This window comes from Numida meleagris, chromosome 2, assembly GCF_002078875.1.
Source record: "Numida meleagris isolate 19003 breed g44 Domestic line chromosome 2, NumMel1.0, whole genome shotgun sequence".
Classification (NCBI taxonomy): Eukaryota; Metazoa; Chordata; class Aves; order Galliformes; family Numididae; genus Numida; species Numida meleagris.
Genome location: NC_034410.1, coordinates 66,516,916 through 66,533,170, shown reverse-complemented (window position 1 = coordinate 66,533,170; position 16,255 = coordinate 66,516,916). Strand labels below are relative to the sequence as shown.

Below are 16,255 nucleotides of genomic sequence, written 5' to 3'. Positions count from 1 at the left end.
CCTCACAAATTCCCCTGCAGGTGCTGCCTCCCTGAAGGCAGAGATGGGAGAGCACGTCACGGGCAGAACACAGCCCATTCAATGGGTCTGCACACGCCCTTCCCTGAGCTGCCCCCAGCAGCACCACTCTCTTGCACGTGCTGTTTGCCAGAAAATGCGTTGTGTAGGTGCAGGTACAGCCTCCTTAATCTTTGTACTATCCTTATCAAAAGAAGCAGCTCAGGTTAGCGCAGGTAGCCTCAGTGTTTATGTTTCATTCAGGGGGGTTGAGACTCTATGATCTTTGAGGTCCTTTTCAACCCAAGCCATTCTATGATACTATGATTCTTTAATACAGAGGAGAAAGTACATTTAAATTGTTCCTACTTCTGAGTCAGCCACATGGCAGCACAATTTATTGCACCACCCATAAAACAGAGCCAGCTTAAAGCTGGATCACCTTTCCAAGTACAGTCACTTCTACGTACACTCCACCATCATGATATTGGGTTTGTCATTGCAATGGTGTGAGCTTCAGTTTCTGTGGACACCTCATTCTTTCCAATTTGTTACAGTCTGCATTTATTAAGTCTTTTCCTTTTTTTTTTTTCTATGTCTTCAGGCTATATGAGAAGTCACGAAACTGCTGCTAGCATTTCTTATTGCCTAGTCTTAATTGAGACCTTGGTTGAGGCTTTTAACAAATCACAGTTAGACAGAGATCCTCTTGTACTCCTAAATTCTTATTAGTTGTTCCGTGTTTGCTCCCTACATAAATACATTTATTCCAAACAGAAGGGGTAACTTAACTCATCAGTTTGATTCAATATCTTCTTCCAAGCCATTACAACTTTTCAGAACATCTGCTATTTTAAAACATGCTCTTTTTTTTCCTTTTTTTTTCTTTGTCATTTGTCTTTTCCTTTGCCTTTTCCTTCACTGTGACATTTTCTTTCCTTTTTATTTTTTTTTCCTATTTAATAATGACTTGTGGATGTTCTAAAACATGTTTTCTTCCATCAGGCCCAATTCTAACTCCCCAGTCAGGTCTAATATCTGTATCTGTCTGAGCAGCTGTACATTCTCACTGATGCACTTATGCACTAAAATAAATGCCTAAGATGTAGCTTAGTGGTTCCAAATCAATTTGAAAACCTACACAGGTCGCTCTGAAAGTAATGCCTCCTATTTATTTCCATGGAAACTACAACAGATACAGAGAGCAAAATAACAGTTTGATAGAGCATATTTTCAGCTACAAAACATTATTTTTCAGCATAGTCACCACCATTAGCTGTGCATTTTCACCAATAATGAACAACAATAATGAACAAACCTGCATGACACACTTGTAAAATCTGCACCAGTGGAGGTGATCCACTTTTTCACAGCTACTGTGATGGCATCATTGCTGAAACGCACCACCCACCGCCTTACTGTGCTCGCATCCACTGTTTGGTCTCCATAAACATTCAGCAAACATCAGTGAATATCAATGGGTGCCATTTTTTCCACATGGAGGAATTTAGTGACGCACTTTTGCTTCATATGCGCTTCCGTGTCAGATGCCATTTGGTCAGACTGCCCCTCTGCTGCTGTTTGTCACACAGCAACAAAACGTAATGGAATACTGATGGGAAGGTTCAACCTCTTCTGCCATACTACCAACATCTGCCTCTGATATTACAGGCTGGCATAAAAGAAAAATAAAATAGGAGGCATTACTTTCAGAGCAGCCCATGTATAATATTGTCCTTTTTCTGGAAGCATCCTGTTTATGAGCTATGAAAATGATAATCTCTGAGTTATGAGCCTTTAGGACAAATAATGACAACCATTGTTCTTGTTTTTTAAATTAATCACAAAATGCTGTTTCCCGAAGATGTGCCAGTTCACAATTCTGGCACCTGCACGAGAAATAATACGCATGGCAGACATCTAAACATAACTGTTTTGCCAATTTTTTCTGGGCTTGTTCTTCCTCCATTTAGCTGATACATCACCTGAGAGCTGCCAGCATTCCTCCAAAGGCCCGATGTTTCTCAGATATAGTGGCCACTGCAGAGGCCATGAACAAAAGGATGAAATGAAGTATCAATTACCTGACAAGACAGTTGTCACTATCTGTACCTTTAGCTCTTGCAGCCACTTTAGAGTTCAGCTGTGGCAGATGGGTACCTGCCTTTAACAATCGTTGTCACGACAGTCGTTAAAGGTTGACGTGCCACCTAAGTACTCTGATGACTGGGTGTAATTTTTAATCTGTTTGTTTGTTGGTTGGTTGGTTTTATCTATTCTTTATTCATTTCCCAATTTGATAATCATACTTGAAAACAGCATTCACACCTCAGCTGTTCCTTTGAGTCCCTTTTGATTTTTGCACCTCGATTCTATTACCATCCTGTTCATTAGGACTGAAACAGTTCCATACTCTGGGACCTGGTCAAGACTTTAAGCTCTGTTCATCAAAACCATGGAAGTATGAGCACACTGTTAAGCATCCATACAGTGTGAGTGAAACTAAGTGTTCTGTTTGTCTTTTGATAGTCATTCCAGTATTTCAGAGGAACCAGGTGTTTAACAGAATGGTAGTCCCCAGGATGATTTGTTTCTGTTTCAGATGATAATTAGCACAGCATTTACTTTTCCTCTGTTCTATTGCATTCCTAGCTATCTGTGGCTGCTCAGAACTAATTAGCAGTCATGCAATAAATCCATTTGCTAATTCCCTAGAATCTCTGGGATGCCTCTCATCTATATATCCTACCACAGACGCAATCAAACGTTCCACATTGATTACCTTACCTGCTGCTTGACAATAATTCTTTCCTGAAGATGTAATGGTCCAGCTGAATTTTTCTTGCTTTTCATGGGAAAATTTCAGGGGAAATTCTTTAGAAGATGTTTGAATGATGGCACTCGCTGAGTAGCTCTCCCATGCTGCTTTCTCCTTGATCACAAAGAGATTTACCTCATCTGCCCGGTATTATACTACCCCTGCAATCTCTCTCACCTCCATGAGCGAGCATTGTCTGTGTTTTTGCTGGCCTATCCTTATCCCAGATCTTCAGTAACTCCTTTTCAATGGCCACTGCAACCAGGCAAAAGATCATTCTTGTGCTGAGTGAGATCTGAAAGAGGCACAGGGCCTGTTCCTGTCTGAGCGTCTCTGCGTTTTCTTCTGGCACAGCCAGGGGAGCAGATATGGGAAGACAGGAGAGGGGTTTCACTGCAGCTCTTTGATACGGACTTCATGGAGCTTGTAAAGCTCAGTATGACCAAAATGCTCATGTGCTCAGTGTCTGTTGGAAGCTACTTGTCCTGCTCATGCTCTAACTGAGTCCTTTCCCTTTCCACAGCTCCACTCTGACATGGACAGAGGAGATGGTTCCATCAAATACATCCTCTCAGGAGAGGGAGCTGGCATTGTGTTTACAATTGATGATACCACGGGGGACATTCATGCCATTCAGAGACTGGATCGGGAAGAAAGGTCGCAGTATACCCTGCGAGCACAGGCTCTGGACAGACGAACGGGCCGGCCAATGGAACCGGAGTCAGAGTTCATCATCAAAATCCAAGACATCAACGACAATGAGCCCAAGTTCTTGGATGGACCTTATGTGGCCTCTGTTCCAGAAATGTCACCTGTGGGTAAGGCAGATTTTGTGGTTAGAGATGGTCTCCAAAACATCAGTTCCCCGACTCTTTGGACGCTGTCTTTGTTCCTTGTGAAAGCTGCAGGACAGGAGATCTTCCTCAGAGGTGCCTGGCTGCTGCAGAAGAAGGAATGTAGGCTTTGCCCCACCATCAGATGGGCACCTCTGAAAGGAAAAATGCAAAGGGGAACTGGAGAGCTGAAGGAAGGTGTAATTTGAACATTCCATCTGCAGACAACTGGTAGTAATGTAGTGCCACTTCTTCCCTGCCATCAAATGGTAGTAATAGAATGACCATTAGAAATCCGTTACCAGCCAGAAAATTAAAGTTACAGAAACCAATGCAAGTTCATACTGAGAGCTGAAATACTGTCCAGGAGCCCTTGAAATCCTACGGACGCAGTGACAATTTTTAGCAACTTTGCACCTTCTAATCCTGTATGCCTGCACTGAACACAGTTCAGTTGATCCCAAAGATCAAGTACTGTTTGCTCTGCACTTCTAGAAAGTGAGATCATGCCAAAGACAGTTGTTATTGCAGTGTAGCCAGAGGGCAAATAGCATCCTTCCTATCTATGCAAGTCAGGGTAAACCATTATCCCATTATCATGACACAATTCTAATAGTCACATTAAATACTCTTTTTTACTGGATTTTTTTTCTTCCTTTTGGAGAGGTGTGTTGCTTTTTGGCTCAGTGACATCATTTCTGAAATAATACCAAATAAATCATGTTCTGAAGTTACAGATATGCTTCAACTCCTCATTCTTCAATATAATGTTGACATAAGGCTGGAGACAAGTATCAAATTCAAAAGTTCCATTCAGAAATAATGCTACTTAATGTTAGTAGGTAGCTTGAATTCATGTTTATTTTCCAGTGTGTATCTAGTAACACTAGATTTGTTTCTAACACAAAACATTATGCAGAGGGCTAGATGCATTCATAAAGGCATTGTCTGACATTTTAAGGAGTCAAAACTCTCATATATTTCAAACAGTTATGTCTCACCTTCTCCTTGTTCTTGATAAATTATACCACCTACAAGCCATTATTAGCTTCAGAGGAAGCAAACCTTGAAAACCGATCGAAGGAAAAGCATATGCATCTGTGCGGGGCCCAAAAGGCACTTTAGCAGGGTGTAGTCTCTAGTCCGTGCAACGTAAACTGCAATGCTACAGAGAAGATTGTCTGAAAGATGCATCCCTTCCTGCTCAAAACTTGTGAATGATTTCCATTCCTTAATCAACATATAGCACCCATGGACCTCCTGCAGCAATTAGTGATTTATGTCAGAATTTCTATAGATGTTATTTGAACATTTTAAAGGAAGAAAGGGGGAAAAGAAACAAATAGTGTATTACTAATAACTCCCTGCAAACCACCACAAAAGACTGTTGGATCAGCAATTCTGCAGCCGTGGTCATAGAGTGCTTGCTCTTTTATATCTTCTTAAAGATGCTTGATAAATGTATGCCTATTAATTCCTTTAGTGCTAATGAAATACAAGTATGAGCAATAAATACAAACACTACTAGAATCAAATGGAGAAATTTTGTGTGGGAAAACTTGTCAGACATTTTGATTTGGTTTGAATTGTGTACTTTTCATAGCAGTTCTTTATCCATCAGGGTCTTATCTATTTTTTCTTTTTTTCCTCAGGCACCTCTGTTATCCAGGTGACAGCAACAGATGCTGATGACCCAACCTATGGGAACAGCGCAAGAGTCGTGTACAGCATTCTCCAAGGACAGCCATATTTCTCTGTGGACTCTCGGACAGGTATGTTATTTCACTAGGGAACGAGACAGTGTGGAAACTAAAATAAAAAGTTTTAAGCAGAAAGAAAAACAGGTACATCGTGACCATGGACACAGAAACATTTGTCCATGGCTTGGAAACTGGACAGAGCAGCACTGTGAGGTGGTTAAAGCAAGACTGTGGTAATGAACTCCAGAAGAAGGACTCTGCAGTGATATATTCATCTGAGCGGCCATATTCTGCTGTTATGGAATTGGGCTTGTTTGATGCTGTAAATATCTTTGTTAGCTTCTATCTCTCCAGTGATGTCTTCAGCAGATCTAGTTGGTAACCAGAACTGGAAAGTGCAAGCTGAAGGATGTAGTTATGTGGAGTAGTTTTACCTAAGGGTGTTCTTGTTAATAACCTTAAATTTATCTCCAAGACAATCTTTCTGTCTTGCTTGTTTCCTCTCTCTTTTTCTGTATATATCTAAGGATTATATCCAAAAGAGGAATCTGACAGGTTTTGACAGTTTCTAAAGGGCATTTGCAGTGCTAAGGTCAGAAACTCATAAGACGATAGTCACTGCTGAGCCCTAAGGGACAAAGTAGAAAAAAAATCACTATGTAATCCACTTCTGAAAGTTAGCTGTTTGTGGTTAGCAGGTGTATTATCCAAAGACAATGTGCATGTGGCAAGCCAGCTCTATACTATCTAATTAAGGCAGTAATATTCATTTTGTAATCAGGTTATCAAACATGGAAAAATAAGGGCATAATCATCATTTTTGTTAAGTACTGAATGATTTCTAAGAAAGCAAAGAGGTAATATTCGACTTCAGATCCAGTATTGATTTAACAACTTGAGTGAAACTTAGACTACAGATAGGTCCTTAAGTCTAAAATTGTGTACTTGATTGCTATTTAGCCCAGAAGAGATCCTCTTTCTCCATTCAGAAATTTCCCAGTCACTTAGACCTGCATCTCTGGACACGAGATCCAGAGCAACCTCAACCCATTTAAGCTGCGCACACTTGTCATCCAGAAACTGTTTTTTCCCCGTCACAGGTACAGGACTCTAACCAGTTTCCCCAGTGCAAGCCTGCCTGCAGGATTTGGTAACCAACAAAATATGATTGCCCCTCTCATGTTCTTCAAAACCAGAGCTAGAACATAAGCAATCACCAGTTCCTTTGTAGTGATGCCTGATGATTAAAGCACCTAGGGGTGTGCAACTCATTTCCATGCACTCCTCTGCCTCCCAACACGGCCTACCTCAAGAACAGTAATCCTGTCCCTGTTCTGTCACTCACCTCATGGATTTTGCTTTAACCTGGATGTAAACCAATTCAAAGGAAGGCCAAAAGCCTCTGTCCTTTTTCCAGAGTACTTTTACAGCCTGTTCATGACCAAATTCCCCTAGAAGGTTAAAGATATAGATTTAAGCCCCCTCAGGCAGTAGACAAAGGCCCCTGATTCTCCTACATTCTGAGAAACCATTTGGGTGTTATGGAACGGAAGGGACATCACCTCTGCTCTTTACTACTTTTAAGAGCCATGCTCAATTTGCAATAAGAAATAGCGCCAGCACTTAATTTTGGAGAATCTGAGGATCTGAGCCCTTCCCATAGCTGCAGGGAAGGCTTAAGGTTCATAACCATCCTTGGCCTTCCTTTGCCAACAAATTGTCTGCAGCAATAGGGGACATGACCAGCATGGCCCTTCCTCCAAACATTACACAGGGAGGCTGAGTATCCAGCTGTGGGGGCCCTGTAGAAACCTACATTTTCCTTTTTGTAAAAATCAAGCCAATTATGTGCTGGGTTTCCCCAGAGAAGCCAAACCTGTTGGAGGAAGAGGGACCTGGGGCCTAGGAGCAGAGCACATGTGGGAATCTGAATGGCTCTGAGTGTTGGTGTGCTGGACTGGCCTCCACCAGGTACCCCAGGCCCCAAACGCAGGCTGATGTCTTCTTTAGATCTAGCTTGCACTCTCTCAAGTACAAGCCAAGAGGACGAATTCTCAAGAAAATATTTGCCTATAGAGAAAAAATGCTATGCATTTTCATCTCTTGTTTCTATTACTGGGGAGTTGAGGAGTTGCTCAGCTTTGCAGGATGAGACTCTTAAGGACTCCAGGCAGCAAAATTAAAATACTGCACTGTGAATTGCCTGGTCCTGGTCGCTATTTCTTTCCTTTTACATACAGTGATAATTGCCAATGCAATATCCTTTTACTGCTTTTTTATTAAACCCATACATTGTTTACCTGCTAAAAATAAAGACTAAAGGAGATCACTCCAGCTGACAGTGCCCTGATGTGCGAGCCGTGGCACGCTGTACTGTGTGAACAGGGTGGGTGCCTGGGGCTGTGGGGCCGTATGGAGGGACACCCCGAATGTGTGACAGTCTGAGTGCAGCCACGGTTTTGGGTGCTGCAGTGCCCAGCAGCACATCCTGCCCGGGCCGGCTGCCGGCAGCCTCCATAAGAGAAGTGCTGCTGCCACCTCACGTCCTCTCTCAGTAGTGTCACTTGAGGAAGGGGACGGACACCCCCCCCCCCCCCCCATAGAGTTACAGAATCGTTTCGGTAGGAAAAGACCTTCAAGGTCAAGTTCTAGTTGCCCCCGGCATAGGTGCCTATTGGACTTCAGTCAGCTTGTGCCTAGGACTGCGTGCAGGAGGGCACTCTGGAAACCTGCTTGCTATGTATCTTTTCTCTAATCACATTACTTCTACCTTTCATGCAGACTTTTTTAGCCTGAGCACAGCCATAATTCAGCGTAGCGCACTGTGTTCCCACAGTACATCTCCAGCGGCTGTGGAAGGCAGCGCTTTAATTTTGAATGGACAGCCTGCCCCACATCTGATGCGTTTTAACCGGGCTCCTTTAAAATTCACGCCTTCTGTTGACCTAGATTTAATTTGGGTGAGTTTTATTGTGCCAACAAAGGTGAGACTGAGTGCAGAGTCTGGTCTGATGCTTTGTATAGGGAGTGTGCTGCAGAAGCAGGACCACCCTGCCTCATTTGTGCACTAACTGCCGACTCTTTTGTTCCCCAAAACCCCTTCCCCTTTCAATCTCACAGGCTTAATTAGGACAGCTCTGATGAACATGGACAGAGAAGCAAAAGAGTATTACGAAGTGATTGTCCAGGCCAAGGATATGGGCGGACAGCTGGGAGGATTAGCTGGAACAACCACAGTCAACATCACTCTCTCTGATGTCAATGACAACCCACCCAGATTTCCACAGAGTGAGTATCCACCCTGTCAAGATGGCAAAAAGGGCTGCACTGCATGACTGCTGTCTGCTCCCGTTCCAGCTGTTTGCAAACTCAGTGCAGCAATAATGAGAGATGAGCAGAATTTCAGATCAAAGGAGGACCTTTCCTTCAGAAAATGCCAAAATGAAGTTTCCAATAGTTTGTCTTTCAGAAGAGGTTTCTGACTGCCAAAATCATCAAAAGCAACCTGTTTTTTACAGAGTAGAAAATTAATTTGCAGGACAACATTTAAAAAAAAAAGAGAATGAGAGCTTTTGTGTTCCAAGACCACTCATGGCCATTGCCCTTGGCTGCTAATAGCTGCCCTGGTTCTCTCCTTGTCCTATCTCCAAAAGGCTGTCTGTCAGATCAGGGCAATGTGGCAGTGCTGGAAGTTGGAAGATAATTCATTCAGCACCGCAGCCAGGCCACTGCAGGGAGCGTCTGGTCGCTGAGCTGTCGGTGTCATGCACGCTGTTATACAGACTGTTTTCCAGTAAAGGTTCATCTAAACCTCGGTAATATACAGCTAAACTCTAAGAAATACAACAGCAACAATCAATGCAATGTAAAAACAGACACCACCAAAACATCGCTTTTGTCTTTACAAAGTCTCAAAGCAAGATTTGCCATTTTTTGCTCTTTTTTTTCATTAATTATTCTAGACCAAATTTACCTATAATATTGCATTTAAAAATTAGAAAGAAAAAATTCAGATTTGTTTGAACTAAGTCTTCCAAGGGACCTACAGTTAATTTCTATTTTTTTAAGAAATCAATTTTCTGGTGGTATAGATCAGTCTCAAGCTATTTTAGTTTTGCCATTTTTCTTATCTAGATGAGGAACAAAAGCTCCTGCAGTTCTTTTTGTTGCTGTACTTCTTCTCCATCTGTTTCTGCATGTGGCGCTGCTATATCAAAACACTCCACAAAGACCAGCAAGAAGCATCAACTTCTTCTTTCCTTCTCCTTTCAGAGCAACTTATTGAACATGTCATCACCAGTCCTGTTTGGAAAATGGCATGAATTGTAACTTTGATATCAAAGCATGGAGAAGGAAAGTGAGAATAAATCAAACCCGACCCTTGGTGTTAGTCTGCCTTGTAAAGCACAATAATTGGACAGAGAGAGTATAGAGAGGAAGGTTTGGACATAAAGTAGGATGGCAGAACCGTATTTTAGAGAAAGCATTTGTATTTTTAAAACACGTTGTTTTAAAATGCATACTTTTAAAATAGCAGTTCTTTCTTTTGCTGCTAAGCAAATTAGTGATGCACCAAATGTGCTCAAGGCCAGGTTGGCAGGGAGAGGCGGTACATTTTAATAGAGTACCTGTTAAATTTGGAAAAAAGAACAGGCAAGCTTCTGAGCTCTCAAAGCCTTGTTGAGGGCTGAAAAAGAAGGTTGTGTTCTGTTAAAGGCAATCACACTGCTGTGTCCACTCTGGGAAAGGTCGTAGAGATTCCCATCAGACTAGGGGTATTATGGCCCATCTCAATCTACCTTTTGAATTACCGTGCAGTTCCTAGTTCCTTTTCACAGCTCGTTGTTCTGTCTCTCCCCGCTTCTTGTGGCAGAGCACTACCAGATGAGCGTGCTGGAGTCCGCTCCTGTCAGCTCCACCGTGGGCCGCGTGGTTGCTAAAGACCTGGATGAAGGCATTAACGCGGAGATGAAGTACAGCCTCGTGGATGGAGATGGACTGGATGTCTTTGATATTAATACCGATCCTAATTACCAAGTTGGCATCATAACTGTGAGAAAGGTAGTAAAGTTTCTTTTTTATAGTAATTTATAGCTAGCGGTCCTCATTACACTTTACGTGTGCAGTATTCCCTTATGCATGTAGTAACTTGGTGCCCGTTGCATGGCGGTAGCCCCTTTCCTGCTATAAAACAACATTTCTTTAACATTCATTGCTAAAATATGAAAGCAGACCGCATTCCTAGTTCCTTTAAAAAGTGGGGACAGCATTAGCATAAACATGTCTTTTCCCACCAAAGGAATATTCTGATTCACTATTTATCTATTTAAATATTCTCTGTAGCTTAATTATCCTGCAATGCAAGAAATTAGATCAATATTTGCATTTGAACTATACACATTTTTCACTCCGGTGTCCCACAAACAATAATAAAGCATGCCTTAGAATTATTTATAAACCAATAAAATCCAGGCAGTGTTTTTTTTAATTGCTGCTTGAAGATCCATAAATGCTAATTAGGCTGGAAGAAGCTGTCTCTAAAATGGCAGCTGTGAAGCTGCTAGTGCTCGGTACCGCGGGCTATACAGAACAGAGTAGACCTTTCTGCTTAGACTCCCTGCTATAGGATATTTATTCTACGATCTTACATAAGTGCTAGAAGTAATTCTAGGTTATGAAATTGTAACCATATTTCTGTGTAAGTGTATATCTGGTGTACTAATAAGGGAATATATACTCCCTCTAAATAGCCTGGGACAAAAATGTACACTGAAATGGAAGTACACATGGGATTGATTTGACCCTGCAAGCCTCTGTGCCTTACAGCAAAGCATTTAAGCATATATTTATGGTCACCTCTCTCCAACTCTTGTTCATATGCACTAATCCCTAAAGTTAAGTGTGTGCTTAAATGCTTTGCTAGAATGAAATAAATGCTGAATAAAAACACTACTGGAATTTTTCACTCATTTATTGATGAAACAAAGTAGTTTATGTGGAGTACATAAGTCAATTAGTGTGACTTTGGTTATCCGAAATACAGCTTTACTAGGTGTTCATTTGTATCGGGAGCAGTTATAAAAACTTTGTGATGTCTATCATATTGGATATGTACTGACATCACGCTGCTCAATTCATCCACTGCACATGAATGTCTCTAGAATGTTATCTGTACCTGAAGCTGTTTGAAATGTTGTGATTATCAATAGCCAAACATTGGAAAGTTGTCCTTAGGAGCCACTCAACCAAAACCAAAAATCGCCATGCAACTGGTATTGTTAGAAAATGATATCACAGAAAGGGGAGAGAGTGAGAGAGAATTTCTAAAACCAGAATTAATTCTTTGAAAGAAAGGCGTCTCTCCTCTCAGCTGTGTCCTCGGCAGAAGGCAGCCTGCTTGCCCGCTTCGTGGAGCCACATTGGAAAGAGGTTAGAATGCACCCAAAGCAGAAGGTACACGGAAGGCTCAGTAGTCTAATCCATGGCTGACAATGAAGGAGGCCAAAGTAAACTGAGATGGTCTAAGCCCAGAAGTGTGGTGGCCTGCCATGTATGATTTTTTTTTTCTAACTTGAGCACCCTAAGCAAATATTTCCTAACATAGTTGGGTTTTATAGCTTTTAATGGTTTCTGTGATTTAACTGCTCTTTTTGTAACAGTTTTTTGGTCTACATGCAATGTTTCTCACACGGCCTTCTTCATGTGAGAATCCAGGAGATACAATGGCCTCCTTCTTGGTATACATTAAGGCAGCTTCACATTGCACGCTCCTTGCCAGATGGACAATAACTATTGCTTGATCGTGTGAATATATTTTATTGCTATTTTTACGATGCATAAATACGCAATTGGTAGACCATAATGACTCTGTACTAATGGGTAATATATTTGTAGATCTAGTTAAATTCTTGCTGACAAGTGCTATGTCTGCAGTAGTCACTGATTCACCAGGAGAACTACGTGCAGCAGGATTAAGTTTTGGATCATCTGCTTGTACCTCCACTTTCATGCCCACCTCCTTGCCCTGTCTAGTGGTATGTCTTCAAAGTGAAAGAGCTGGATACGAAAAAGCAAAAGGTGTTGGATGGGAATAACAATGGTCTTACTGGAGTCTGAATGAACTGAGAGTGCATGGTAGTTTCACACATAGCACTTCAATCTCCATGTACAAATGCAGCCACATGTTGTGAAAGCCATCCACATAACAAAAATGAGTATCGTGTCCCACTGGGCAACCCTGAGAATGGGGCCATTTCTTTCCTGGTACAAAGTCTGTCCTGCTCAGGATCTTTCTTAAGGAGATCCAGTCATGCTGTCTTTCAGCATTAAAACTTCCTGAGATACAGAAATAAGGGGTTGTGATCATTTAACCCCAGTAGGATTGCTTATAACTTCTGACTACTGCTTGGAAACTGTGGCTGTGTCCTCTGTAAATTGTACTTAACCTGGTGAAAAAGTTCCATACAGTCATTCTTGTCAGGTTTTATCTTATTGGGATTGGTAAATTGCACATTAAATATGAAATTGGCGATTTAAATCTAGGCAGGTTTTGGAGAAGCTCCATTTAATTCAGGAATCTGTGAAAAGGAGCATAGAGGGAAATGAAAGATTTATTTACTGAAAATTTCACCATCAGCATCAATTATTTCCATACCCAGGATCCCCAAATAAATAGCTTCATCTAGAAAGGAAATCAAGTTGATGCAAGTACTAACCAATAAAGCTCATCTCTTCTTACGCATGATCTGGGACCTCCTCATCATCACTGCCACTTGTGCCCATTTCAGAGCAACCAGCTCCTCACATCTTTGCCTGTTTTCAGGTGCTTCCAAACTACCTGTTCCTGCCTGTTTTTGTTTTTGTTTTTGTTTTCCCCAGAGTGGAATGAAACTGTGAATCACAACACAAGGGTGGTGCAGCCACTTTTGTTTTCATTATAGCAAGAAGAATGAAAGAATACATATTTTAAAGTAGCTGCAGTATGAATACATATTGCAAACTGACTTTTTCCAGTTTGACTGTCAAAAATAATTAACAAAAAGATGCAGGCATTGCCACTGCCAATACAGCTGTCACTCGATGCTCCGTCTCCACCTGCAAATATTAACCTTTATTACACTTATGAATAAAACTCATGGTAGAGATTTATTATTTACAAAAAGAATTAGTTTATATGAGAGGGCATATTTTACTTCTGAAAATTAGGATATGGACTAAATCATTTGATGTAGCTAACCTAATCATAGATACAACTTTTCTCCTTAGCCTTTAAGCTTTGAGAGCAAGAAAAGCTACACCTTGAAAGTAGAGGGTGCCAACCCCCACCTGGAGATGCGCTTCCTGAACCTGGGTCCTTTCCGAGACACCACTACTGTTCACATCAGCGTGGAGGATGTGGATGAGCCTCCTGTGTTTGAGCCTAGCTTTTACTTTGTGGAGGTGCCTGAAGATGTGGAGATTGGGGCCACCATACAGATCATTTCTGCCAAGGACCCGGATGTGACCAACAATTCAATCAGGTCTGTCCTCTCTTTGTGTGTCCCCCAGGAGCATTCCCTGGTACCTCTGGTTGATGGACTGGTGATGAGGCTGACACAGGACAGGTGGGAGGGACTCTTTCTTTCCAGCCTGTTATAGTCATCAGTGAGTTTAATCAAACAAGATCTTGTACAAGTGGCCTGATTACAACTGGCAAGGCAAAGCAGGAGCTCACCCTAGCTTTTTCTGTGGCATAGAGGACGCACGTAGCTAGCATTGCCATGAACTGGTCAAGGCAAGACCTGACAGCGTACATTAAAAACAAACTCCTTTGCTGGCACAATCTGACAGCAAAACTGACAGCATTGCTGAGAATCTGCTGGAGGACTGAGGGGAAAGTAATGAGCTCACTTCTCTCTTCCCATTCTGTTTCAAAACCATTGCTATGTGCAACCTGTCTTTGTCAACAGCTCAATTGCACAGCTACATTTGGAGTAGCTGGAATGCATACTAATAAATACGCATGAGCCACTGAATTATATAGTGTCTGCTCAAACCTGCAGAGTTAGATGTACCTATAAGGAGTTATGAAATGTAAAAGGTGTATATACAGCCATGGGAGCTGCAGAGCCCCAACTCAGCAAGGAGCCATAGGGGCAGCTTTGTGCGACAGCAGTGTTGTTTTGCGTAGCAGCTGCCAAGCCAGCCCAGTTTATCAGAGAAGACCGATCTTCTCTGAGGCCAGCCCATGTACTGTTTTTCACAACCTGCAGAAGCTCCAAGTGATTGCAGGTTACTAATTCCAGCAGGTCAGCTCCTCCTCTCACCTGAGAAATGCTTTGGGTGCTGACCCTGAACCTGTGTCAGTTCGGCTTCCGAGTAGTCTGCGCTCAGATGCTGGTACTCAGTACTGGGAAATACCGGCAGGAGTGATAACACTGAGTATTGAGAACCTTCAAAGAATGGGAAGTCTATATGAGCAACTCTATGTGCTTCAGCTGGGAGATGCAAGCAAACTCAAAGCCTGTTTTTCTTGATGGCACTCTTTCTGTGTTACTGCTGTAATTAAGTTTTTCATCTCTTCCACTTATTTTTTCTGCCTAAATTATAAAGTTATCCTACTTCTCATGACATTGTCTCAAATTATTGAGTAGAACTAAACTATTACACTGTCTGCAGCACAACTTCATTACCCTAAACTTTTTTTCTGCCTGCATCTATTTTGCTGATAGCCGTCTAGCATTATTCAGACACTGCAGCACAAACAGCTTTGTGCTAATCTGCTCTAAATAGTATAAAAATAATTCTGCGGAGTATTGGCAGTGTTCGTTGTTATTTTTAATGAGTTTTCTCTTAGTTTTCTTCAGAGCTTTCCAGTGACTACCTGTGATGAAAAAGCACTCTAGAAAGCATAGAATGCATTGCCAAGGGTATTTTAAAGAAAAAAAAAAAGTTACACGTTTCAGAGATTCCTCTGTAACTTTTTTCCATCCCACCTTCCTTCCTTCTTTCCTTCCCATCTTCCTCCCTTCCTGCTTTCCTTTCTTTCTTCCTTCTTTCCTCCCCCACACTGCGTACATACAAATCTGAATGACTGAGATAAAAAAAGAAGAAATACAATTTGAATACCGTTTGTAATGCTAATTAAAATGTAAACATCAAGTATTGCTTCTCCTACTCTTTGCCTCCACTGTGGTTTCCTCCATCCACGCCAACTCTGTGCAGTATCAGTCTGGCAGTGTTTTGGGCTTGCTCCACATTCACTTTGCACAGAGTAAAGCAAAATAAGAAAATCCCAGACATCTATCTTGTTACTTAAGATGGAATACATCTGAAATTAAAATTGAGATCTGACCCCTCCTTAGGCCTTTTTCTCAAATAGAGAAGCCAGGTCATTTCTTAGGAGGGCTCATCAAACATGTGGGAACTCAAGCCTTCCTCTTCCAGCCTCCAATACCTGGATCCCCGTGTGGTGAAATTCTGATTGCTAGAAATACACCATGATGGTTGTCAAGGGATTTAGGAAGATTACCTCCAGAGTACAATGGAAATGAACATGAAGGAGCTGGCCTTAATAATGGGAGAACGAACATGTAGTATCCAGACTAAGACTCCACCTGTGCTTTTTGACACCAGTGATTAATACTGCACCACTAATCACAAGACTGTATTCAATTTCATATACTCATTGGCCTTAAACTGTCAGAGGGAAGTTCTTTTTATAGCCCTCATGCAAAAATAATTATTATAGCAAAATATAGCAACTCTCATACATATTTCCTAAATAAATCAAATTCCTCAGAAGTCTCTTTATTTAAGAAGAGATAGAAAGAATTGGGAGGGAAAGGGAAGCAAGCCTGCATTTCCGCATTCTTACATTTTTCTGAAACAGCATAACCTAACAGTACTTTAGATCCCAGCTTAATGCA

The 16,255-nt window shown here is 41.7% G+C and overlaps 1 protein-coding gene across 4 annotated transcripts in view; it reads left to right on the top strand.

Annotated features, from left to right (window-relative positions):
- The window catches only part of CDH20 (cadherin 20), a 112,594-nt gene that overhangs the window by 81,445 nt on the left and 14,894 nt on the right, over nt 1-16,255 (top strand). For all 4 annotated transcript variants that reach the window (XM_021388156.1, XM_021388153.1, XM_021388155.1 and 1 more), the window contains 5 exons: nt 3,339-3,633; nt 5,301-5,420; nt 8,469-8,636; nt 10,222-10,409; nt 13,614-13,867. In XM_021388156.1, the coding sequence (XP_021243831.1) occupies nt 3,339-3,633; nt 5,301-5,420; nt 8,469-8,636; nt 10,222-10,409; nt 13,614-13,867 (1,025 nt within the window). The remainder of the gene's footprint in view (nt 1-3,338; nt 3,634-5,300; nt 5,421-8,468; nt 8,637-10,221; nt 10,410-13,613; nt 13,868-16,255) is intronic.